At 33.4% G+C, this 27,963-nt stretch overlaps 2 protein-coding genes and 1 long non-coding RNA gene across 3 annotated transcripts; all 3 read right to left on the bottom strand.

The window, feature by feature from the left end:
• Positions 1–1,101: 1,101 nt before the first annotated feature.
• On the bottom strand, positions 1,102–4,780 carry LOC134230504 (uncharacterized). The gene is made up of 3 exons (XR_009984363.1): positions 4,702–4,780; positions 4,205–4,301; positions 1,102–1,283 (listed from the first exon to the last, which is right to left on the bottom strand). It is a non-coding gene; the product is annotated as an uncharacterized LOC134230504 (long non-coding RNA).
• Positions 4,781–13,552: 8,772 nt separating this feature from the next.
• On the bottom strand, positions 13,553–21,180 carry LOC134230516 (uncharacterized). Its single transcript, XM_062712353.1, has 5 exons — positions 20,885–21,180; positions 19,049–19,077; positions 17,851–17,904; positions 16,489–16,562; positions 13,553–15,942 (listed from the first exon to the last, which is right to left on the bottom strand). Exons 1-5 carry the CDS (start codon positions 21,040–21,042, stop codon positions 13,624–13,626), a joined length of 2,634 nt encoding a protein of 877 aa, XP_062568337.1. The 5' UTR covers positions 21,043–21,180; the 3' UTR covers positions 13,553–13,623.
• A 1,061-nt stretch (positions 21,181–22,241) lies between these two features.
• Positions 22,242–24,768, bottom strand: LOC134230503 (uncharacterized). Its single transcript, XM_062712341.1, has 5 exons — positions 24,379–24,768; positions 23,946–24,076; positions 23,089–23,204; positions 22,895–23,007; positions 22,242–22,363 (listed from the first exon to the last, which is right to left on the bottom strand). The coding sequence occupies exons 1-5, from the start codon at positions 24,661–24,663 to the stop codon at positions 22,340–22,342; spliced, it is 669 nt and encodes a 222-aa protein (XP_062568325.1). The 5' UTR covers positions 24,664–24,768; the 3' UTR covers positions 22,242–22,339.
• Between the last annotated feature and the right edge of the window lie 3,195 nt (positions 24,769–27,963).

Raw genomic sequence — 27,963 nt, 5'->3', positions numbered from 1 at the left:
AAAGGGGGGTTGTCATGGCGTCTACCTAGTATATTCGAGGTCGTTTTTCCGCTTGTCGGGAAGGCCCAAGAAGATGCGATTACCCGCCCCCGATATGTTTATAATGGCAAGGGCCATGTCTGGCTTTGGGAGACTCGTAATAAGTGTCAGATGAAAGAATTGAAATTGGAGATACTCAATGAAATTCTGAAATAAAGCATCTTTGATAGTATGAATATCATTCTAATAACAGCGTGTAACTTTGCTTGATCGAGCGTGTTAAAGTTTTACATGTTGATTACCATATTACTTATCAATTGGTTGTTTGATTTCAATGAAAACAAAACTACTTTGCAAATGAAATACAGTACTCAGCGCTACCACTTACAATATTGACCAATCGCATTGAATGATTGTTCACGATAATGCAGTAAACAGCAATCACATATGAATGGGAAAAGCAAGTTTTAATCCTTATAATGATGGGATTGATCGCCATATACATAATTTTTTTCAAAGTGTAGCTTTACTTATTTCATGCTTAAAATGTTCTCATACATTTCAGGACAGTAAACATTCTTTGACTGACCACATGTTGCTGGTGACTACGGGTACAAATGCCGCGTTGGAAACAATCATTCAAAACCATTGGTCAGTGTTTTCAGGTATTGTTAGATTCTGTGTTTCATATGCGAGTAGCATTGGTTTCATTAAAATCAAACATCCAATCGATGGATGATATGGTACATGTAATCAATTCGTGAAAGTTTACTATGGTCGATCAAGCAAAGTGACACGCTGTTTTTGGAATGATAGTATTAAATTTTATTCTACATACTCTCTCAATTTTCAAGCCGTTGGTGGGGTGGCGGTATTTAAGGACATGTTACTAAGTGACTTGTTAGAATACATTAATTACAATATTTATTTCCTTTACAATTCTTTTTATTAGGTAAAAATAAATACACAAGTACCAAATAGCAGTTTTACTGACATGTTTCTGCACTATTTTATGGTTTGCCTGATAATTGTTGACCTTATGACTATTTATACAATTTGTAATATTTTTCAGTCTTTTTCACATATGTATGAATACATCTCGTGGCATAAGGTTGTTCCCCAAATCCCGCCACGACACATTTGTACACAGTCCTGTTCGCCAACGTCATCAGGTTCCTCGGGGTGCCAATTAGAAAAGGAAGTGACGTTATTGTTGTTTTCTGTCCAGACAAATAGGTTCTCCTTGTCAATATCGTTTGCACCTATCCAATGTGAACAACAATCCCACCAAGTGTTACATCCAGCTGAAAAATGTGAACTGACGTTAAATAATATGATAATTAAGGAAGCGTAATAGTGCCACTTGGACATTTATTTTTTTTTTAAATTTATTTCTATACTTAAATCTGACAATTATGCACTTTAACCTGTAAAGTTTACACTTTATTCTGTAAATTTGTACAATTTCATCTGTACAATTTCCATATTTTTTCTGTAATTTTTACACTTTAATCTGTAAAATTTAAACTTTATTAGTACAATTTACACTCTATTCTGTACAATTTACACTCTATTCTGTAAATTGTACACTTTATCTGAAAAATTTACACTTTATTCTGTAAATTTTACACTTTAATTTGTAAAATTTACACACTTGAATCTGTTAATTTTACACATTTTAATCTGAACAACCTGCACTGTATTCTGTTATAATGAAACGGTCGTTTCGTGATGTTATACCTATGACATTGAAAAATGGATAAAACTGAGATGTTCACACTTGTCTGCATATTCTTTATTTTTTTTTTTACATGTACATGTTTATATGATAAATAAGGATGTGCGATTTACTCATGGGCCTATTAATTTTCCCCCAGCAAAATATCGAGAATCTGCTTTCAATTCAGTAAATTTCTTTAGTTGAACTATAGTGGGATGAAAAATAAAAATATATATCTCGAGGATTTTTTTCTCATTTGCAGTTTAGATTGATATTGCAAGTTTATGGTTCTATGATCATGATGATATAAAATATAACATTCAAATTACTGTCATTTTTGAAAGGTTGCAATAAAGAAACGTCATTGAATCAAATGATATAAATTCCTTTGCTGTTCCAAAATTTATGAAAACTCATATACTTTAATTATCTATATATGAATATACTTTACTAATTTATGATTATTTAAAAATTTCAATTCAAAAAGTAATTTAATTGTTGTCGGTAATAGTATACATGTATAATGTAATACAATTAATGCTTTCAATAATTGAACTGCTGAGCGCATTAAACGAATTTGCGTATGATGATATCAATATCATATTCATTGAGAATATATATGCATGTGTGTTTGATTTGTTCTTCACTAATGTTCTAAGAAAGTCTTACTTGTATCAGTCATACTACTTTGTTTATTACTTGCATTAAGTATTTATTATTTAAAAAATCAGAATTGAATTTTATCATGCATAATTCATGGTTCGTTGGCTTTAAAATGTGTTACTTACGATGTATAAAGTTGCCAAATTAACTACATGTTAAATTAAACAGATAAATGTGTAAATTTTACAATTTAAAGTGTAAATTATACACCTTAAAGTGTAAAATTTACAGATTAATATGTAAATTTTACAGATTAAAGTGTAAATTTTACAGATTAAATTGTAAAATTTACAAATACGTTGTATTTCCATTAGTGAACTCTTCAGAAATAAAGGCGCGTTTGGTCGTGTGACTGGGACAGCATGGCATTGCGGATAATACAAAACATGCCAGTATCAATCCAATTTTAAATGTTTAGTGCATTTGTCATTCTAACTAAAAAACAGATGAACTAAAAGACATATGAAAAAGAGCGAAAACCCTAACTTTATCGTCCATTATTAAAAACACGACATTTCCGAGGTATGTGTATTGACTTTAAATGTATCATTACGATAAATAGATACATACGATCACCAAAAGATGGAAATTATTATCCTCGTCATCTCTACTCTTGATTTAAATAAAGTCCACAACAATAAAATATATCATATGCACTTTGTTAGGATTTGTTCATCGACATTCAACGTGTTGTTTACATGTTTATGTTTCGTTTGTCCCAGAAATCTCGCGTGATTTGTACATTCTCTGACTTTTTCACAAAAGAGCGCACTAAGAATTATAACTCTTCCATGGTGGAAAAAGAAGTATTAAAGAGTAAGTTTTACAGATAAAGTGTACAATTTGCATATTAAAATGTAGAATAAAAAAATAAACTGTCCACGTGGCACTAATACGCTTCCGTGGTTACTAAAAGTGATATTCAATGGTGGATTAGAACTAGTTATTCTGAAATAATTTATTTTCGCGGGTTTAGGTTTCGTTGTTTTCGAGGTAAGACTCACAAATTCATGTCCACCAAAAAATGTGAAATTTCCTATAGAAAACTATTCAATACTTACCTATCCACGAAATCCGGCACGGAACAGTCACCCGAATACGACACTATGATAGGTTATATTTGATTGCTACATGTAGGTCTTAAAATTTTAAATAATATCTACATAACTAATACATCACTGACTATCATCCAATATCCAACTACCCACTGAATAGCATCCACATGAATAATATAACCTACTACTGAATATCGTCCAATACCAATACTTTAATTTGCAACAATTAATATGCAAATAAAATCTGAATATGGTTTACAGAAATCAAAGTATACCTTGTGTATTCCTAGAGGAGTCCTTGACGAGTAATTGCACTGTCGGACTTAGAAGGGGGCCTGCCCACTTTTAATTCCAAAAAAATACACAATATTTGATAAAACAATGTTTTTTGGAAGTGGCTTTGGCCACCACTGAATTAAGAACTTTTGTGCAGCCGTTTCGGTGTTTAATTACAAAAATTATTAATTTATAGGTAAAGGTGAGTGTAATTATATGTTTCCAGAAAATAGAATAAAACTGAAAGTTTGCATATCATTCAAAAAATTAACACACCAAGGACCTAAATTGTCTTATTTTAGTTACATAAAATAAAAGTAAAATATTATTTTCATGTAAATTGCTGATTCTAGGCGCCAAATGGGAATAAATTAACATTTGAAATACCTTAAGTTTAACCCATTACTAATTTTTCTTTGCTGCATAAAACATGTAAAATATTAAATTCAAATAAATACGTTAATACATTATAACAACCAAACAGACAGATAAACAAACAAACAAAATGTACCAGGATCCAAGACTGGCAGAAAGGTTTCTGTTAACCATGAATTTTCTTCTTCCGTTTCTATGGTAACCAAGTAGGACCCTAGCTTTTCACACTCATACTGAAATAGACAAGAGGATTCATATTTTCAGTAGGCTCAGTATGAAATCGTTGCATTTAATTTCATGAGTATGTGTGTGACTTTCAAACGTTTCATAACAGCAATTGATTAATCCTTTTTCTATGTTCCTAAAATACATTGAGAGAACATTTATAGGAGACAAATTATACCAATGATATTCCTAGAAAAGCCAGACACATTGGTTATTTGACGGAATTGTGTGTTAAACCCCCTCCTGTTTCAAGTTTTCAAAATATGGCACACGTATATGAATTTTATGAAAAATTAAACTGAAGAGGGTAGATCTATTCTCTTGTTTCATGGAACCAAGAATCATGTACCCTTCTTCCTTTTAAAAAGGACAAAGCCTGAAATGATTTAAGAGATATATAATTCTAACCTTAGCATCCCACCAGTTGATGCTAGTCTTTATATGTAAGTAACTATGCGTTCCATACGACAGCCAACCTTCTCCTATAAACAAAATAAATGTAGCAGTTTACAGTAACTTTAAATCTTTTATTTATTGTTGTTTGTTAAGATGATAGAATTTTATTGTAACATAACAAAACTTTGTAGATTGAAAATGAACTTTTTTTCTGGATCGGGATTGTACACGAACAAAATTAGAATGTCTATTTGTACGACGATATATGTGATATATATATTATATACCCGGTATACATTTCATGAATGCGTGAACTTAAATCCATCATCGGAATACTTTTTGTCATAACTAATTTAACATAATTATAATCAACTCGACTATATCAAATTCCAAAAAGTTGTTATACATGTATATAATGAATAAAATTTGATTTACCAATTAAACTTTACAATATGGTGTATTGAATTAAAATATTACTTTAAAATAGATAATTAATTAAAGCTCTAAATAAGTCTTTCGTATGCATGCAATTACGTTGTAACATGCAATTAAGTCTTAGCATATTATTGTTATCAAAGTTATGTACCTTTCATTACTGCTGCGAAATACCTCCACCCTGTTTAAAAACAAATCCAACGAATCACATGATTTAGAATAAAGATGGCACGTCTTTGTCTTGGAGTTGTAGGCGAAACAGTAACAGTCCTCCCAACACATGGCGGAGCATTGAGTTGGAGAGTTAGAGTCATGCAGCGACAGAAGAGAATCAAAAATGTGTATGTCATCTAAGAAGGTATCCGCGGTATAATAAGACTGGAGGAGGGTGGCCCTTGTCCATGTCAACACGGAACACAGAATCAGGCAGAGGTTGTATCCAAGCATTGCTACTTAAGATTCAAAGCATAAAATTAGCAATAGTAATTAAGTTGCAGTTTTAAGTAAGAATCTTAAAAAATTTCGAAAGTAATTAGATTATAAGAAGTATTGTCAAATATATTTCCATCAGACCATCTGTAAAAAAAATGTTCGATTGCCCTCTCCTGACAGATTGACTAAAAAGGCCCGACTCAATTTTTTTTACATTCCAGGACACTTTATCAGTATTTATTTTTATTCCTCTTCCCCCATCCATAAATATGTTGAAATCTTCTGGAGAAAAAAACTTTCCCACTTACCATCCGACTAAATAATTTTACCCTGATTCTGGAGAAGGCAATTGAACGATATTTTTATCATTAGGATTATGTTCAATCATTACTTTTCCTGTTGGACAACTATTCGTGGTCACTTTTCACGAAATTATTTCCCATCAAACGTTTTTTTTTATGTATATCTATTCACGGAATCTTCCGAAAATAAGAATAAAATTTAATTAACAACAAAATTATATCCCACGAACCATAAAAAATTTGCTTACCCACGACCATTGACTCCTATCAAACAAAATGATACTTCAGAGTGAGTAGGATGCCACTTCTATATTTCATAAATATATTCTTCATGAAAGTCTGGCACCTAGCCAATATAACCTTCATGTAATTGTGATACCGCTCGTGCATATCCGTAATTTATTATATATTTTTGTTGCCAAAGGGACAGTGTATAGATTTCTTGTTTATATTAAAAAACATCGCAATTTCCATTGACCCCTGAGAATTGTACCAATTTACTCAGTCGCTCTTTAAAACAAGAAATTCTAAAATATTAATTTTTTCTCGGGAAGGATAAAATCAGGCTTTAAATATTTGAGATAAATTCTTTTAAATTATTTTCAGCTGAGTAATGATCACGAAAAATTTTTAATGACATTTCAGTGACTGAATCCTTGAGTCAAAAGTTCAACAACTTGCCATGGATGTATCATGATTTTGGCCGTTGGTATCGGTCTGGATAGCTCAGTCGGTGGAGCACCTGACTAGTAATGTAGGGTTCCGGTGTAACGTTGAATATTGACCCGAGTTGAAAATTGACCCGGGGTTCATTTTTCAATGTTGAATTTTGAACCAGGGTGTTTTTTCAACGTTGAAAATTGAGACCAAAAGTCGTTGAATATATACCCGGGGTCATTTTTTAACAGCTTGATATTTTTTTCTTATGTCTATGATCCCAACAAGTTGAAAATTGACCCTGTTGAATATTGACCCCACCTCAGAGTTTCAACATTTTTTGAACTGGGATGTGCTTTACGGTATTCATCAGTATCTCTATATTTATATTTTGGTTTTAATTTTTCCCTTTTTAAGAATAAGAGAAATAAACCTATCATCCCGTGTATATATGTACATTTTGATAAGTACACGATTTTAGTTATTTTCAAGCATGTTAACTTTATTTTTAAACAATACTTTCTAAAATCCAAAGCATCCATAAATAACTACAAAACGTCGATCATGAATAGAGGCATAAAATCCTGGAAATCCTATCTAGTCAATTGAGTGTAAAAAGTAACAAAATTTATAGCAACAAAATTAGAATGAAAGACATTGGTTAAAATGAATCCAATATATTAAAGGTTATATTTGTAAAAAAAGATCAATATAGTGACCATAACACGTACAAGTAATGCTGACTTTAAACAAAGTTGGTGAAATCAGTGTAACAAACTTATCTGTCAGGAGCCTGTCTCAGGCTTAGAAATGATTGTTCTCGGAGCATACATGTAACCTTGAGAATGAGTACAAAGCTTACAGTCTGGGATGTACTAGAAAAACTACTCTTCTCGCCATCTTTGATACCAACAATAAAAAAAACTTCATTTGTTAAAAAAAAACAACTAAAAAGCGCATTCCTCTTTAAAGAAACCAAGGGATAGAGAGAGTGAGGGTCCTCGAGTTTTTGTCGTAGGCTGGGAATGGTGTCAAATCCGGCTAGTTTCCCTTTTTGTTTGCTCGTTTGTTTGTTTGTCTCGTTTATTTATTTTGTGTACAGATATGCTTTTTGTCACAATATTTCAGGGGGTTTTGACACCATTCCTCGCCTACGACAAAACTCTAGGACCCCCCCCCCTCCTCTCTCTCTCTTCGTTTCTTTGAAAAGGAATGCGCCTTTTAGTTGTTCTTTAGTTGTTTAGAACAAATGAAGTTGCAGTGACGGTGCTTTTTTAATTGTTGGTATCAAAGATGGTGAGAAGTGTCCATTGTCCAAACTAGAAGTTCAAACTCGAAAATTTCATTTGGGGGGGGGGGATCCAATTTCTTTTCTTTTTTAAGCATTACACTTACTCTTCTTTCTTTGACTACACTGTTACATGCCTGTGGAAATGGGGGGTCTAAACCAAATTCACATTGTTCAAAGCCTATATTTATGTCTATCTTTGCAAAAAAGGGGGAAGCATCCTTAGACCCACCCTTCCTAATCACAGTTGTGAAAACCATGTCATAAATATGTGTTTTTATGCTGTTGAATTTTGAACCGGTTTCATGATCAAAATTCCACGACCCGGTTCAGTTTTCAACGGATTAGAGTCTAAATTCAACACCTTTGGTCTCACTATTCAACGTTGAAAAATGACCCCCGGGTCAATTTTCAATCAGGGTCAAAATTCAACGTTACACCGGTCCTGCCACACATTTGTTTCCCTCTCCTGTTACAGATTAATGAATAATATGGAGGTAACAAACAGTATTCAAGATCAAAAGTCCATAAAACAGTACAAAATAGGAGCAGTGCAAACACGGACCTCCAAAACATCGGAGGTGGGGTCACTTCGAAACGATTTTGTTGATTGTATTTTGTTGAACATCCCTCTCGAGAATATCGCACTCATATAGACACACCACCATTTTTTGTCCTATACTTGGCACTCTGAGATTTTGCATTGAAAATAAGAACCAAATAAATTAAAAGACGCCCTTTCTTTGCTTGTCTACCCATCCTGCATAAAAAAATATTTATTTTGAAAGTAGTTTGCTCTAGATCTTGTGCTAAAGTTATGATCAAGTCTAATGTGCTTGATTAAGGATATATGGAGATAACGAACAGTATTCAATATCAAAGACTATCAAACTATACAAAAATAGAAGCAGAACAAACACAGACCTCAAAAACATCAGAGGTGCATGGGACCAGGTGTCATGGAATAGAGAGCATCTCCTGCTGACCGGTCACACCCGCCGTGTGCTCTTTGTCATGATCGGGAAATAAAGGAAAAATCCGATGTCTATTCAGTATATAAATAATGGACTAACAATTAGAATGAAAAACGTCAGTCAGCATTTGACTCGATGATAAATTTAAAACACTTATTTTATACCTAAACAAATACCAGCTAATTATTTGGTGTCTCCCCCAGAATGTTATTTGGAAAACAAGGTACGGATTCACTATAAATCAGTTTTTTTCCTATAATATGAAGGTGCTGTAAAAAATAAAACTTCTGTTCTCCAAATAAATAAAATTCAATGCAGTAATATCATACAGTTTATCCTTTTAAATGTTAATTGTAAAGTCATGAACTTGTGCATAATTACCCCGTATTTACTTAAAAGGTTATAGAAGACATCAATTTTCAAAGAATTTTCTTTACAAAAAGAAAACCACAAAAAACAAACAAACAAACAAACAAATGTTGGAAAAAGGGAAGGAATAAACATTTTCTTTACATCATTTAAAAGAGGTCCATGTATATTGAAAAGACCTTAAAACACCTTTAAAAATCTAATATACATGTATTGAGATATCTGAAACCAGAAAGATGCCATTCCACTCTCCTCCTTCAAGACATAATCTGTCAAGATTTGTTTACATTCATAGCAACAACTTATTTTTAAGCCAATTTTAAAACATTTTGAAAACACTAAATTTGTAGGGCATAATAAAGCCAAAACTATACTGACCTATGCAAACTGTACATTTTTTCGTTCAGTAAAGAGCAATAGTTACTATTTATTTGCTAAATAATCTACTCATACAATTTCCATTGAAAGAAAATGAGGTAGCTTTCTCACTATTTGGAAAGCAGTAATTAATAGAGGTTTAAACACGCTTCTTTACTGGAAACTACAAACATGTTTATATGCTTTCATGCCACTGGAGAAAAATGTTTGGATACATTTAACGAAAAAGGTTTTGCTTAAGTACCAAAACACACACATCCTCACACACACATTTAAAGTAAAGCAGACAAAAAACTTGTAAAATCTAAAGGTGGGATAAGGTGAGATGGAGGATCGAGTATCCCCTCTCATTTAAAATACATGTACAGCTCCGTGCACTTTATAACTCAGACACGTGGTTTTTCGCACAAATTACATGTAACGTCACATTGAGATGTCGCAAAATTCTATAATGAAGCATCAGTTCACAATATATTTTATAACTTAATTTTAATTTTATTTCGTTAACTTTAAACATAATTCACACATATTGTTTATAGGATTTTGATATGCTCTTGGTTCATAGTTTATGAGAGTTCCCAAATTGCTTTGAATGGATTCTCGTCAAATGCAGATGTCTTTATTTCCGTTTCTTTTAAAAGCTGTCCTTGTCTAGACACAATTACACTGCAGCTCATGTACTTTCCATAATGTCTGTACATTAATATGAATCTAAAGCCCAAGATGATAACAGTATTTCACCTGCTTGGCTGCTTTCCATGTTAAAAAGCTGATATTTTTTCAGGTTTATTTTCTGACATCTAGTTTCATCAAGTATACTTCCCACCGCAAAATTTTAAAGTTTCGGTCGTTTATGTTAAAGAAATTTCTCAGATTTTCTGAATAATATCACGACTTATATATTGCTACATGTATAGCATTTTACACGAAAATGTCATTTAAAGACTAATTTAATATGGAATTTATTGGAACAAAGAATCCCTGGACCCGTTTTATAAACACATCCTTGCAATTTCACAAATTGTAACTTTATCCTTAACATTTAAGAAAAGAAGTGATTTTTATATTAATAATTTAAATATGTACTTAACATTTTAAAACGGTCCTGTCATGGGATTTCTTGACTTATTTAAAAGATATCGCCCCACAAATACCGCCCTGTTTAGAGTTTGTATGGAGTTTACATACTTCATGTTAACGGGCCAATAACTATGGTGTCCGGATAGGGCCATTTGCAAAAGCTCACAGCGCGTTCAGACACGCCGACGCGCTAACACACAACGCACTGTCACGCTAACACAAGTTTGCACAACACGTCGACGCGCTAACGCACAACTCGCAAAGACGTGAAGTGTGTTAGCGCGACGGCGTGTTGCTTGAAATCGCGTTAGCGTGACAGCGTGTTGTGCGAGAACGTGTTAGTGTGACAACGCGTTGTGTGTTAGCGCGTTGGCATGTTGCTTGAAATCGTGTTAGCGTGACAGCGTGTTGTGCGAACTTGTGTTAGTGAGACAGCGTATTGTGTGTTGGCGCGTCGGTGTGTTGCTTGAAATCGCGTCCGCGTAACGGCGTGTTGTGCTAACTCGTGTTTGCGTGACAGCGCGTTGTGTGTTTGCGCGTCGGCGTGTTGCTTGAAATCGCATCCGCGTGACAGCGTGTTGTGCTAACTCGAGTTAGTGTGACAGCGTGTTGTGTGTTTGCACGTCAGCGAGTTGCTTAAATCGCGTCAGCGTAACAGCGTATTGTGCGAACTCGTGTTAGCGTGACAGCGCGTTGTGTGTTAGCGCGACGGCGTGTTTTTTTTTTAAACGCGCTGGTGAGCTTTGGCAACTAGCCCTATCCAGACACCATAAATAACGGAGTCCATAATGCGAATTTTTACGCACAAACGATAAATATGATAGATAACACTATATACTCAAATATTTCAGAATATTCATAGTGTTTAAATTATCTGAAAGCAATTGTTTTAATTTTATATAGTATTTGGGTGAGATAATTTCTGCATTTTTCAAGGCAGCTTCAACGACAAAAACCTCATTTGGAAAAAATTCTGTCAATAAATATTTATAAATTGATGATTGAATGTCAGTCCTTCATCGTAATTATTTACTGCATAAATATCACAGGGTGTAGCTTACCTCAATATCGCACGGGACATCGTAGAATTAGACGTAAGCATGATAAAAACGCTTCACGTTTGTATTTTCCGAGTGCGGGAAATCAATTGTGACGTCACCCGAAAACATAAACATTCAAAATTATCTAAATAGAGAGAATCTCTGCTACTAAACAGAAAAAGTATTAATTTAAAAAAATCTGCTTCAGAAATTTATCACAATACATTGACTGTGACCTGTTTATTATGAAATAAAACTGATCATAACGGGTGTGTGTGTACTTGATCTCGCTGCAATGAAAATTCAAACACTACGTCTATGACGTCACTGACGTCAGGGTAAAAAGAAACAAATTTGTGGATTGGACAACTTAACAATCATATCTAAATGATGGCAAGATCTTTAAAAATGTTATTAATAATAATTTCTAAAATTAAATATTTAAAAAACAATTTTAGAATTTAGAATAAAATTACACAAGACTGTTGATTTTAACAACGTTTAACATGTATATCACCGATTATGACGTAATATGTCTTTATAGTCATGTGACATGTGCCCTGTCTCCCCTTAAGTATTAAGAATATCTTTTTTTATAAATGTGAAAGTGCAAGAACGTGTCAATAAAAGGCGACGGAAATTCGAAGTTTCAATAACGGGATGAAATGAGCTTCTATTGTCCCACGCTTTCGCAAAAGCAAGGGGACATTAAATCTCATTCGTCTGTCAGTCAGTCTATCCGTCACACAAACTTTAACATTGCCCATGCCTTTAGTGGAGCTTTGGCTTTCATATTTTACATGTGAATTCGTAAGGACGAGATCTTTCTTTGGGTACCACAAAATTTGACCATATGACCTTGACCTTTGACCCACTTGTACACAAAAATTCCTAATTTTGAACGGTAGGTGGTAGGGATTTCATATTTCACATATATTCTTTGTGGCAAGACAGACATTTCACTGGATACAAACAACTTTGACCTTGGAGATTTCTGTACTTATGGAAAAACTTTGTCCTTGACCATAATTTTTGAATGGTAAGGGCCAGGGCTTTCATACTTCACATGTTATTCTTGTGGCAAGACCTTTTATTGGCCCTTTCATAGGATACCAACAACTTTGACCTGAAAGTTTGACCTACTGTAAAAAAAAGTTAAACCTTGGCCATAACTTTTGAATGGTAATACTTGTAACAAGACCTTTCTTAGGAAACCAATAACTTAGATTTTTGATCTTGGTGTTTGACCTCCCTTTCAAAAACTTATATCCATGGCCATAATTTTTGCACAGATGATGCCAGGGCTTTCAAAGAAATAAACTTCGGTGATAATTTCTAAATGACATATGCTAGGGCGCTCATATTTGACAAAATAAAACATAAAATATGCCAAAAAATGGCATCTCACCCGCAATGACACCAAAAGTGGGGAACCACAATTCTTTGAATTTGCTGGTTATATTTTAGAATGAAATATAACAGCAACATGCAAGTCATAAAATTATACAGAAAACTTGAGAAAATATTTTTAAATCTGTATCCAAGCGCCTTCAAGTTAATAAACATCTTGCAGCACATGCTAGCAAATCAATTGCCATACAGGATAAATGATACAAACAGATTTTTATCAAAAGTCTTATTCTTTTAAGTAAAATGATCAAGTAAAACTGAAAAAGACTTGAATTCAGTTTAACTCATTCATTTTCACAATAATTTCTTAAAATTTAAATATCATGTTATCTAAAACAAAAATAGGCCAAATATTTTAATACCAGACCAGAAACCCATATTTTTCTTTCTGTTTGTATCGTTTGTTCTTGGGGACTCCTTTAACTTTGTGTATTAATGATGTTGATTTCCATGCATTTCTCTCAGACAACAAAAAAAAAAAAGAATTTAAGGAAGATGCTGAGTACCATGATTCAAATCTTTTTACTTCTACCACACAGTGGTAACAATATTGTTGGACATAATTAACCCTAAGAAACCCCTTCCTCTGGATCATCTTTAGTTTCAGGAACTAGGACAGTATCCCCAGATACCGGGTCTAGAGTCAGTTTCAGGTGAGTGTCATTAGGATTGGCTGTCATTATGTCCGGTGACGGTACTAACATTGGCATACCATTGGTAGGGTTTATAACTAATGTTAGATTTACTGTTGGTATAGGCTCCTCTAGAAGATTCCTTAATACCTGTGGTTCGTCTGGTAATGTTTGATTTAGTGTTGGTGTGGGATCATCCAAAAGATTGCTTAATACGTGTGGTTCCTCTAGTTCCTCCTTTATATTGTTTTGTTTTACTGCTGGCTTAGATGATTTAACAACAGATAATTGCATAGGTTCCTCAAGAAGATTCCTTAACACCTGTGGTTCCCCTATTAAGTCATTTTGTTTTACTGTTGATGTTTTGACAACAGGCAATTGCCTAGGTTTCTGAACAACGGACCTTAAAATATTTGGCTTTTTAGGACTCACTGTCACAACACTTTGATTGAATAAGGGCTTAGACTTTTGGGTTTCTGGCGATTTCTTAGGTTCCTTTGTAGTTGTCCCCAAAAATACTTGAGGTTGTCCTATTAATTCAGAATGATATTCATGCTGTTTTAGTGTAGGCTCAAACTTTTGGGCAATGGGTGATTTCTGAACATCTGGCCTCTGAGAATTTAATATTTGTGGAGCTTCTATTACTCCAGAGTTTGATGATTGCTTAGACATTTGGACAACAGGCATTTGCTTAGCTTTCACATCTGAGATCTTTGGTCTTCTATCTTGCAAATTCCTCCTTATTCTTTTTCGTTTTAATTTTCTCTTTGGTTTTAAATCAATAGGTTTGGGCTTAACATTTTGGAAACTTGGTATCCGTCTACTTATATCTGATAGCTCACGTATTAACTTAAGCTGCTGCTGTTTGGGATTTAGGACCTCAACAGGCGTCAACATACTGAAATTTGGAATCTGTCCGGACTCTTCATGATCGATCGTTTTACTTGTCAGTTTTCTAGTATCACAACAATCACTGGTAGATGTCTCATCTGTACATTTCACTATTGACTGTACTTCTGTATCACAACAATCACTGGTTGATGGTTCATCCATACATTTCACTAACATGGGTTTACCACTAACCGGGTCTATAGTGAGTCTAAGATTTATCAACGAAGACATGCCTTGGCCACTTGGATTCACTGAATCTGTTGCTGATGACACATCTGTCTCCATTTGATTTGATTTCATGTCAGACGACCCCTGATTTACATTACCAAAGTCTGGAGCTGTTGTGGGGTATCTGACTAAACATGGTATACCTGTATGTGGGTTTATGTCTAACATAAGACTAATTGGTGGCTTATCTTTACTTACACCTGGCTTCACCTCTATTCCGTTCCCTGTTGTCTGCTCCACTGTCTCACCATTACCTTTACCTCTTGTACTTGTACTTGACTCTGCTGCTTCAGGTGTTCGATTTATTGTATGTATCTGGGGTACTTCTTCTACAGAACTGACATTTGAGTCATGTGATCCACATGATTCAGTTGAATTATTTTTATGTGATAAGGCTTTACTTGAAAGGTGACTCTTGAGGGCTCTAACTCCTTCTGTATTCAAAATCTTTGATCTCTTTTTACGTAAAAAGGATTTTGAAGACTTTGGTTTCTTTAAAGAAGATGGTTTGGGGAACTTTGAATTTGATTTTGTTAACTCTGATTTTGATGAGTCTGGTTTATCAGAACGTATGGAACTCTGTGTGGATGCTGCTGAGATCCTATTGTCTGATGATGTGGATGATGTTGAAGATGTTGGATTATCCAATAAGGATGATTTTGAGGACCTCAGCAACTTCTTTTCCATTTGTTGAGGTGCTTCAGTCCTATCATTTCTGTGTAACTCATAAACATTTAAAAATGTTTCCTTTTCCCTTTGTGGAAGTTTAAATAGAAGTTTCTTTTCTAGCATTGCCTTTTGTGATTCACTCTCATTTGAAAACGTTTTACTCTCTCCTTGTGTGACTTTCCCATTCTCATTACATGTTTTTGCATTGGATGTTTTTCTATAATCATCGAGGCAACTGGTCCGAGTATTTTGTTGTTTAGTTGATCTGTTTGTCGAGTTGTTTTCAAATTCACTCCCCTCTGAAACAGAGCCCAGGGTTTCCGCTAAAGGTACAAAGTTACCTTCTTCTGAAATAGATTTATCTCCCCTTGAATTCAGGAGTTGGATGTCTGTTCTGGGTTCAGAGGACACTATTTTGCATGGAATTGCACTGATAACTTCTTCTTCCTCTTCCTTTATGTAAACATCCTGAAACAGAATATATAATCAATATTTAAATAAATTAACAATTTTGATACAATTCAAAGGAAAAAAAATAGAGTCTGGTTATATAACAAGAAAATATTACACGGTTTTTTATAGTTCTGAAGGCCAAAGAAAAATGAACATATTGAAAAATTACAAAAAGTGACACCATAAGACCTGTAAGTACTGTAAATTGCACAGACTGCAAAATTATTCTCTTTTTATCAAGTCAAAGTTATATTAAGATATAGCTTTGAAACATTAGAAATTAAACTTTTCATTTTCTTTAGTATTGTGATCCTATTTAGAAGAAACTACCAGTCAAAATCATAACTGACAGAAAGTGTGACACGAAGATATTTTTCTTTCTTGCAATATGACATTTTAAAATTAGTGAACTTTTTAAACCTAATTTATCTGATTTAACTGATTAACTTTTTGACCTTGGCAAGTCTCATTTCCTGTCTTCTCTCTTTTAATTCTGTTAAGTGAATATGCCTGAACTTTCTGTTTTGGAGTGACTGTACTTTTTTACATTACACTACCCACCTCTTCTCCACTCTCTGTGTCCGAGTTACTCTCTCCACTGCTGTCATCATCAATAGACTCAGCCCCGTCCTCCACTAAATACAAACAAATACTAATTAATGTGTTCAATATTTGTCAGATGTTTACACTTCATAAAAATTCTTTTGAAAATTATCAATCTATGCCTGCTGTCCTTTTTATGTTTTTAATAATATACTCTTAATTGTTACCAAATTTTGTGTCAAACATTTACAATTTATAAAAATTCAATAGAAATGTATCATTAAATTTTTACTTGTGTGTGTTTGTACAAACTACATAATACAGATGCATGTACCTCTGTATCCATGCCAATTTCATGACCTTAAAAGAATGTTTCACTTTTGCTTCTTTAGACAACCTTATCTAATTTGCAATTACACACCACAAGGTAAGACTTTACTTTAAGTGAAGACTGAAATTCTTAACTTTTTTTCATTTCAAAGATATAGACCAGAGATAATAAAATATTATTAGTTCTAATGAAATGTACCATTTAGCTTTATGTCACAATCTATTTTGTCAGATGTGCCCAGTATTAATAATTCACGTCCTTGGTATAGGATTTGGTATAGAATCTGTTTGATTGGTCAACTTTTTTTTTAAAAACTTGACGGTCAGAGAAATAATCTGTTGCATGAGCAAACAAACAGAAATAAGAAGAAATTACCAGTCATAAAGCTTGCAGTTAGGAGGTGTGAACTATTTACTTCAAGCACATTTGTCATCATAGGTTGTCTTATAATTCAAAATGACACACTAAACTAGAATTGGTAATTAATTAAGCTTACTAAAAACCATCAACAACACTAGTGAAATGAAATTACTGTTGAAACAGATGTTCAAAAGTAAAAATAATACATGTACTTATATCAAAATATATACAGGGTTATTTTTGTGAAACTTTATAACAAATTTTGTTAATAACAAAGCAAAATCACACTCTTGCAACCAATTTCTGATCCGTTTTAATTCACCCAGTCACCGTTTATATTTAAATCCGAAAATATATTTCTATTTTATTTCGCCCCTTTTTAGAAAACCCATTGCATTAATCACTGATGAACTAAGGGCGGTATGGGGTGGAAATAAAATCAGTGGCTGTTCCATCAATGTATACAGTATATCAAAATACATATCAATCTTTTTAATCATGGGTTTCAAACATATTTGAAACTATATAATATAAACAAATTTTGTTTATAACAAAGCAAAATCACCTCTCTTACGCGGGTTAATCAAAATTTCTGATCAGAAATTGAATCAAATGAATCATAACTCTATATAATACATGTAAGTAAATGTATTGTAATGTATAACAACATCTGTAAAACCAATACACACCTTCTAATTCTAATGACATTGCTGTCCTCTCATCTTCTGTTGACATGGGAAAATCTAAAATAAAATTAAACTTTTATAACATTATTACTTTAAATAAACTTTTGATTTAAATTTATCCTGTTGAAGATTTTTTTTGGGTGGAATTTTCTGATAACATATCATTCTAATGCAATTGTTTTGTAGAACACATTTTGATTGGCTAATGCACTGATGTTTGAAGCAGTAAAATGAGCATTAACGAGAGTGAAAGCTTTCATTGTGATGTCATAATAGAGCGACACAAAAACACAATGCTCCGTGACGTAATTTATATAACAAAACTCAACAAAATAAGACGTAAGAAACAAACCAAATGCATGGATTGCATTAGAATGGGAATATCTAAAGTATCTTCAAATTTGGTATTTGTGACTGTTAATGCTGATTTAATGGTTGCAAACATCCATTTTACTGGCTCCGCTTACACGTCACCAGTAAAACTCAGTTTGCGACTATTAAATCAGCATTAACGGTGGCAAATACCAAAGAACTATATGCGGTTTATTGCATATATTTGCCCCCACAAAAGTCAAATTTTGAAAACTTCCTGAAATGTGCTGAATTCAATAAATCGTATGAGAAATATAAATTAACAGAAAATATTATAGTGTCAAAGCAGTGTATTCACAATTTTTGTTTTTATAACGTCACAAACTAGTCTGATTTTATATACTTTTTCAGAAAGTGGACAAAATGGACGAAATTTCAACAATTTTAGCTTTATAATTTATAGAGCGCAAGTTTGTTCAGGAACAATATTGACATATTTCATTGATATTATCATTCTACACATTATATCAAAATACATGTATAAAATATTACATTTTTCCAAAATTCATAAAAAACTGATAAACGTCATTACGTACAATATTACTTATTATTTGCTTTGAAGTCAGCATATACTCCCCTGTTTAAGAACTTAATTAAATATATCTCCATCAAAGTTTGATTTGGGGGGCAAATATTGGTTATTACCGAATAAAGTTCTTTGAAGATAGTTATTCCCTAATTCAAATTAACATTAAAGTACATGCAAAAATTTTTTCTTACAATCATTTTGCTGCATTATTAAATCTGCATGGTCTTACATTTTGTAAATTTTGAGTCCTTTTCAGTGAATTCAATTGATAAAAATTTCAATATTCATTTTTTTTCTCACCTTGATCAGCTTCATCGGCAACATCTGACCTGCAGAAAAAAAAATCAATGGGATTAAATTTTTAGATAAATTTTTTTTTTTAATCTCATGATTACCCATTTCTTCCTTGACTATCACTAATTGGATATTTTTTTTTTATATCCCACAGTTGTGATGTCACAGTGAATTTTGCATAAAACTGATGAAGTTAAATATTGAAATGTGAATTCCTATAATACTAAAATCATGATAAAAAAATTGATAGTGATGGATAATAAATGGATTAATAAAAGAGTGATCCATGATTTTGGTCAATTAGACAAATATGATTTTAAGGCAATTTGTTATGTTTTTTTCTCCTTGCCATGGCCTAGAAATTAAAAAAAAAATACATGATCGACTTGTTGGATAATTTTAAACCATATCCAACTAAAATTATGGTCAATCCTTTATGTAGTCACTGAGAAGGAGATAATACCTATTTAGTAAATTTTGTACTTGGTTTGGCTTTAAAAAGCTCTTATCCTTGTCACTACACAACTATATGACATAGTTATAATCTGGTCACAGGGTATCAGTCCTGCCTGACCAATACACTGTAGCAGGAGAGGAGAAAATTACAGCAAACCAAACAGGGATTTGAACCGGGGCCCCTTGAAAATCCGGTCAGGTACTCTACCAACTAAGCTATCTGGCCACCAGTGATCAAATCCAGCTGACCGCCATATTCCTCTCTCCTTAAAGATCTTTGACCCTCCAGAGACCCTAAACCAGGCTCATCCCTGGCGGGCCTTTCACCTGTCAGTTCCAGGGCATGACATCAATGGCATCAAAATGAAACTGGAGAGGTGAAAAATGCAGCAGACCAGACCGAGATTTGAACCAGGGCCCCTGAATTTCCGGTCAGACAGGTGCTCAACCCACTAAGCTATCTGGACAATGGCGATGGAACCCGGCTGATTGCCACAACACAATACATATGTTGATGTATATCTATTATCAGAGAAATAAATAACATTAGATAGAATGTCCTATCGTTAAAATGATTTATTGTCCTACAGACCCCGTTTACCATGTTTACACTCCTGTTGTATTCTTCACAATCATTTAGGAGATCTGCTCCGATTTACTACACTGCAAGGATATGGGACATATTCTAACTCAACTGTGGTGAGGGCTTGTCCCAAGACAGAAGACACAGTTAGATTATTCTCACTTAAACAGGTTTCCAGCACAATATATATTTGAATTTAAATGTTATACCCTTTTTAAGATAAAGGTATATAGCTTAATAAAGATATATATAGCTTGATTAAGGTATTACAAATACCTTGATCAAGGTATTTTATGTAATGAAAATACAAAAAAAAAATTCTTAAAAAATTAAATTTAAAAGTCAAAATATGAGTTGTGGTCAGTGTGTTCACTTGTGCATGAAAAGTACTTGTGTATCAAAAAGACAGCATAAAAGTATGTCTCCTTATGCGACATGCTTTTATACTGATTTCTTTGTGTGTGAGTATTTTACTTGCATGAATAAATTTATTGACAACAACTCAGAACTTGGCTTTCAGTATTAATTTTATTTTTTTAAGAGTTTTTTTTGTATTTTCATTACATAAAATATATTGATCAAGGCATTTTTAGTACCTTGATTAAGCTATAAAGCTATGTCAAGGTATATTCCTTTATCAGGGTATTGTACTGGAGCTGTTAAATACAAATTCCTATACTCAGACTACCTTTTGTTTGGGGGGGGGGGGGGTCACATTCCACTCCAGCTAGACTCAGTGACAGAATAGTTCACTTAATCAACAATGTGTGAAAGTGTAAGGTTGACCTATTTGATCTAAGTACCTCAGAAGCGGACACTTATCCCCACAGAACCATTCGTGGACTTCCAGCAGGTGCTCGAAAATCTTGTTGTCTGTCGTCCAATGATATCTCAATCTGGAGATCAAATTCCTCCAGGCAATGGCCGCCTCCCCCGTCAGAATGTTCCTGTATTCATTCATCTTTCTTAGAGTAATGGAATTTTCGCCAGGAAGAGTCGCAAAGTATCAAATATTGACGTCTAACTATTGTTGTTTACATTTTTTTGTTTTCGGCCATGTTTTTAAGCCGAATTTCGATCGGGTTTGGGATGCATAGGTTGAGACTAATATCAGGTAAAGTAAATATAGTAACAACCTCTTTATGGAAAATGTGACAAACCTAGAAGATATTTTAAACTAAACAAGTGAAATTGATGCAAATTATCAAAACGACCGTAAAAATATATTCATCATTTAAAAGTACAGTATATTTACCTTCTGTGCTTTTTTAACAATAAAATTTTCAGTGATCAATATTGTCATATCCAAAGAAAATTAATTAAGTCATTGATATTACAGTATCATGGTACTAGATAGGAACGGATAGGAATAATTACTCGAATCAAACAAATATAAAATATTAAAATGAGACTGGAAGTCTGAATGCTGACATTTGTAAAGCGAAGAGGATTACATATTAAAATTGTCAAGTTCATTTATAATTGGGTAACATGAAATTATATACATTGTAGGTGGTGCCTAAAAAATAAAATATTTTGGGGGAAAAGGAAAAAAAAAAACTTTAAAAACCAACGAAGATTAACAAAGAATAATTACCATTACACAAACCCTTCCTCCAAGGAGGTACATGTAGCTATATCGATATTAAATTACACTTTCCGCATTGAAACAATGTGAAAGACCGATATTTATAAGTTCTACGATTTTTTTTTCGTATTTATTCAAATAAGGTGAAAATATTTGCGTTCAAAATCTGTTTTGCTAAACATGTGGTTTATGCTGGACATACGACGGTAAAGCAAAGTTAGTTTAGTCATTTCATTTCGATTACTCTCGTTGTTCATTGCAACGAATTTCTTACTGCATGATTAATCCTTATCATTCGACAGATTATTTTACTGAACTTCACTGTTTGTTTGTTTTTTTTAAAGAATTCTACCCCCACTGTTGAAAATTTTCTTTGAAATATTATGAAGCTCCAACAAACAATATTTGAGTGATTAAGAAATCTATGCAAATATTAATTGTAGAAGATTCATTTTGATACTTTTTATTTCAGGAGAAGTCTTTGAATAGTTGAAAATATCAAACTTTATTTTGAAAGCAAGTCACGTGAAGTATATCTTATTTACATATGTATGTTAAAGCAGCAACACAATTTTAACATTTATACTTTTTATTGAAATAAAACAGAAAAATATCACATCACATTTCTGAGTGCTTTGTTCATCCGAGGAATTACTCTAGCTGATGTGTTTCACGTTGGAACATGGAAAACGTACTGAAATGATATTAAAATTATATATCTATTATTCACCTGTAAAACAGTAAATTTACTTATACATGCACAGCAGACAATTAAATATTCCTTTTAGAAGATTTCTACGGAGAAATATCTATTACTTAAGCTTGAGATTTAACTTTTCCAGTGAAAATGTTTTTGTGTTAAATTTTACTTATATAGTTTTGAAATTCAGATCAAATAGAAAGTTTTATGAAAGAATGAATCGATGAAAAATATAATATTATAGAGAGTTGCAAAGGAGAGAATCTTGACGAATTAAATTCCAAAGAGCAGATCTTAAATAGATGCAAACGTAACTGTGTGGAATTTTTTTTTAAGATGAAATATAAAGAATCACAAGAGAGTGGATCCAGTGTTATAACGGGACAGATAAAGATGTCAGTACAAAGAGAAAAAAAACAAAAGACTGGATAATGATGATACAAATAAAATTGCAAAGGAGCGGATCAATGGCGATATATATACATACAAAGTTACATAGGAGCGGATCAATGAAATAATACATACAGAATTCTGAACGAGCGGATCAATGATTTTCATCCAATCATGCAAATTCCAAGCTTTGTCAATGAGCTTCACGACGTTATTGATGGCGTACAGCGGTGTGCCGGATACTCCTCCTGAAATGTGATACCAAATTTTTAAACAAAAGATAAGTCATAACTAATTATAAAGAATAAACATTGTCGTACAATACATACGCGTGCATGCGTATTTCCAGTCCATACGGACGTGCATGTCGACCCATGGGTCAGCTATCTTCTGAAGAAATGTAGTTTTCTGTAGACCCATCTGGGCGGCTATATCGCCAAGCATGCTGGAATTAAACAATGATATGTAGGCATTTATTGGCATTAAGAAATAATTACTAGTATATGATATCTAAAACACGAAATAATTCAGTTAAACGCATTTGTAACCGCCTAGTTTTCCCCCAAACGGAGTTCCTTAAACTCTTAACTATAGATTGCCTATCGCAAGTGTCAATAAGATAAAAAGTTGAAGAACTGGGATTGAGAAAAACCCAGCAACTAACTCCCACAGGCTATAAAACCCTTTTCTAATTTTCCAGGCTTCTTGAAACTACCGGTATTTATCTATACATTATTGTGTATTATATACAGATGATAGATTCTTCTCCGTAAAAAGAATACCCCCACCCCACCCCCGAATATCACTGTTCAATAGTGCAACATATCACTAATGGGGGAAATCTCTCTTTTAATGTGATCAGTTGAGAAGCAATACTAATAAGTAATTTAACTGCAACTGCATGAATATGACCATTGCACATTTAGAGTATGCACTTGTTGGCTTTTACTTTTTAAGGCTGATTAAATCATCTGGTGAGAGAGATAACTGATAATTGATACATCTATATATAGTATATGCCACACTTAAATTGCATCTCCAAAGGTTTAATTTCGTACCATATTCCCAGAATGTTATACACAAGATTTGCTTGTTTTTCATCTTAATCCTTATCTTGTATAAGGAAATTGATAATTACAGGAAAACAAGCAGAGTGCAGGTACATCTCGCTGTAAGATACACTTACTTGGTAACGTCCGCCTCTGATCGCGTGTGAGTTGCCGGGTTGGAGAGTGAGTAGATGTTGTCGTATACACGTTTAGCCCAGTCGTACACACCATTGGGAGAGGTCGACATCTGGTTAATTACCTCTGTGCCCTAGTAATTGTTAACAAGTTGAAATTAATTAACTTCTAAAATTATTATAATTGAAAAACGACGATGAAATGAAAAAAAAAACTGTTTCACTCATAGAAGAACTTCTAAGTCTAATATTTTAATTTAATTGTTCTTATGAACTGTTACTTTTTTCGCGAAAACTTTATAATTTCATCGTGTTTTCAGAAAGATTTGAATATCTCGCAAAAAAAAAAATGTCGCGAAAATTTAGTGATTCGGTAAATCATAATTGTGAAATGAATATATTAAAAATGTAGGAAAAAGAAGTTAAAAAATATTACCATTGATACAAGAAATGAATTCCTGTGGTAAGGCAATGGGAACATATGAAGACGGAGCGTAAGCACATCCGGTCCGTAGTGATTAGCCACCTGTAACAGCGTAGGAAAAGCCTGCTTACTGTCGGGACACAGCGGATCAAAGAAGGCGTCGATTGTCACAGCGGTGAGGTTAGTTCCTGTTCCATAGGCGTATACATACCCCAGGGTGCGCGGAGGAATAGGAACTTCCTGCGCATGGGCAAATGCCGAAATAAAAACAAATACAAAGAAGCTGATGATACCCATGATAGTGTAGGTTTTAAGTGACCAGAGTCGTTGACGATCTTTATTTTAGAAGTGAAAACATCGACGTCCTATTTCTCGTGGTTTCCCAGTAGGCGAAGATCCTGGATCCTTAAACATGTTACAAGTAACAGCTTTTTAAAAAGCTTGCCTGACTAAATCAATCAATTTATCTGCATGAAGAGTGATAAACCTTTTGAGCAATACCTTGTGAGTTTAAAAAATATCCTAACTTTATATTTTGAGAACCTTATGTAATTTGAAATCTTGATTTTGCTGAACTTGTAGAAATATCATCTCTACACTGTATACTAAAGAACTTTGTAGTTGAAGGGGGGGGGGTCTGAAAGTGGAGTGATCTGCCCTTGGATCTAAATTGATTTCAAGGTACATTGTAACACCTACTATAAAATATGTTATCAAATCACGCATTGTGAACATTTTAAAAGATGGATATAATTAAAAACACATTTTGTTGGAGTGTATTTTCTCCTTTAAAGTTAACAGTAGTATAATGTGTGTTCATTGTTTTTTAGCTCTACTGGCCAGAGACCAGAAGAGCTTATGCGATAGTAATGCGTCCGTCGTCCGTCCGTCTGTCTGTCTGTAAACAATTTTTCAAAATGCTACTCCTCCTACAGTTTTGGTCTGATTTCAATATAACTTGGCACACAAGTAGACTACACTAAGATACATAATTCTGTGTATCGGTTTTTGATTTCGATGAACGGTGTTGCCGTGGTTACTAAAAATAGAAATTTCTGTGAAATTCTTTCAAAATGCTACTCCTTCTACAGTTTTAGTCTGATTTCAATATAACTTGGCACACAAGTAGACTACACTAAGATACACAATTCTGTTTATCGGTTTTTGATTTCGATGAACGGTGTTGCCGTGGTTACTAAAAATAGAAATTTCTGTGAAATTCTTTCAAAATGCTACTCCTTCTACAGTTTTATTCTGATTTCAATATAACTTGGCACACAAGTAGACTACACTAAGATACATAATTCTGTTTATCGGTTTTTGATTTCGATGAACGGTGTTGCCGTGGTTACTAAAACTAGAAATTTCTGTGAAATTCTTTCAAAATGCTACTCCTCCTACAGTTTTAGTCTGGTTTCAATATACTGTAAACCAACTTTTATTCGCGACGACTTTATTTCGCGATTTACTAGGGATAAACTAGTTCGCGACGATTAATTTTCGCGATCAAGCCTTTTGGATCTCTAGTTTTATAGACAAATACATTTTAAGGACCGGTTCGCGGCGAGAAATATTCGCGATGACGAGGCTCTCGCGAACTTCGCGAAAATTTCTCGCTCGCGAATAAAAGTTGGTTTACAGTAACTTGGCACACAAGTAGACTTAACTAAGATACACAATTCTGTATATCAGTTTTTGATTTCGATGAACGGTGTTGCCGTGGTTACTAAAAATAGAAATTTCTGTGAAATTCTTTCCAAATGCTACTTCTTCTACAGTTTTAGTCTGATTTCAATATAACTTGGCACACAAGTAGACTACAATAAGATACATAATTCTGTTCACCGGTTTTTGATTTCGATGAACGGTGTTGCCGTGGTTACTAAAAATAGAAATTCTGTGAAATTCTTTCCAAATGCTACTCCAAATACAATTTTAGTCTGATTATAATATAAATGTGGCATGCAAGTAGACTGCACTAAGAACATAAAGAGACTTAATCAAGGATCATTATTCTATTTATTGCTGTTGAAAAGTTTCAATTTCCAACTGCTTAAGTACTTTTCTCTTCCTTTGCTATAAGTACAAACCAGTAGAGCTTCAGTCTCGACAGAGACCTGGTTTTTTAGCTCTACTGGTCAGAAAGAGCTTATGCGATAGTAATGCGTCCGTCGTCCGTCCGTCTGTCTAGCTGTTTGTCTGTCCGTCTGTAAACAATTTTTCAAAATGCTACTCCTTACAGTTTTGTTCTGATTTCAATATAATTTGGCACACAAGTAGACTACACTAAGATACATAATTCTGTATATCGGTTTTTGATTTCGATGAACGGTGTTGCCGTTGTTATTAAAAATAGAAATTTTTGTGAAAATCATTCAAAATGCTACTCCTCCTACAGTTTTGGTCTGATTTTAATATAAGTTAGCACACAAGTAGACTACACTAAGATACATAATTCTGTGTATCGGTTTTTGATTTTAATGAACGGTGTGGCCGTTGTTACTAAAAATAGAATTTTTGTGAAAATCATTCAAAATGCTGCTCCTCCTACAGTTTTGGTCTGATTTCAATATAACTTGGCACATAAGTAGACTACACTAAGATACATAATTCTGTGTATCGGTTTTTGATTTCAATGAACGGTGTGGCCGTTGTTACTAAAAATATAAATTTTTGTGAAAATCATTCAAAATGCTACTCCTCCTACAGTTTTGGTCTGATTTCAATATAACTTGGCACACAAGTAGACTACACTAAGGTGCATAATTCTGTATATCGGTTTTAGATTTCGATGAACAGTGTTGCCGTTGTTACTAAAAATAGAATTTTTTGTGAAAATCATTCAAAATGCTACTCCTCCTGCAGTTTTAATCTGATTTCAATATAACTTGGCACACAAGTAGACTACACCAAGATACATAATTCTTTTTATCGGTTTTGGATTACAATGAACGATGTTGCCATTGTTACTAAAAATAGAATTTAAAAAAATACTTTCAAAATGCTACTCCTCCTACAGTTTTGGTCTGATTTTATTATAACTTGGCACACAAGTAGACTACACTAAGGTACATAATTCTGTGTATCGCTTTTTGATTTCAAAGAACGGTGTTGTCATTGTTACTTAAAAAAGAAATTTCTTTGAAATACATTTAAAATGCTACTCCTCCTACAGTTTTGGTCTGATTTCAATATAACTTGGCACACAAGTACACTACACTAAGATACATAATTCTGTGTATTGGTTTTTCTCATTATTCTATTTATTGCTTTTGTAAAGTTTTATATCCCAACTGCTACTTTTCTCTTTCTTTATTATAAGTACAAACCAGTAGAGCTTCAGTCTCGACAGAGACTTCTGGTTCTTAAAAGGGGTGGTGGGTGACACTGTCATATAATACATGATATATTGAGAATGAAATAAGTAAATTCAATAGTTAGGCTTTGTAGAAAGAAATATCCAAGATAATTCACTACTTTCTTATTGACGAAATTGTATTGTGTGCATCTGAACAAATACATATAATAGATCATGCATCTGGAGACGATGACTTGAACTGCGTTGTTTATTATTATTGGACTCGTCCATTTATGGAA

The sequence above is a fragment of the Saccostrea cucullata genome, unplaced genomic scaffold (genome assembly GCF_032062105.1).
Source record: "Saccostrea cucullata isolate Sc308-1 unplaced genomic scaffold, CSIRO_AGI_Scuc_v1 ctg1655, whole genome shotgun sequence".
Lineage (NCBI taxonomy): Eukaryota > Metazoa > Mollusca > Bivalvia > Ostreida > Ostreidae > Saccostrea > Saccostrea cuccullata.
Note: the sequence above shows the minus strand (reverse complement) of the source record. Positions and strands in the feature narration are given on the sequence as shown.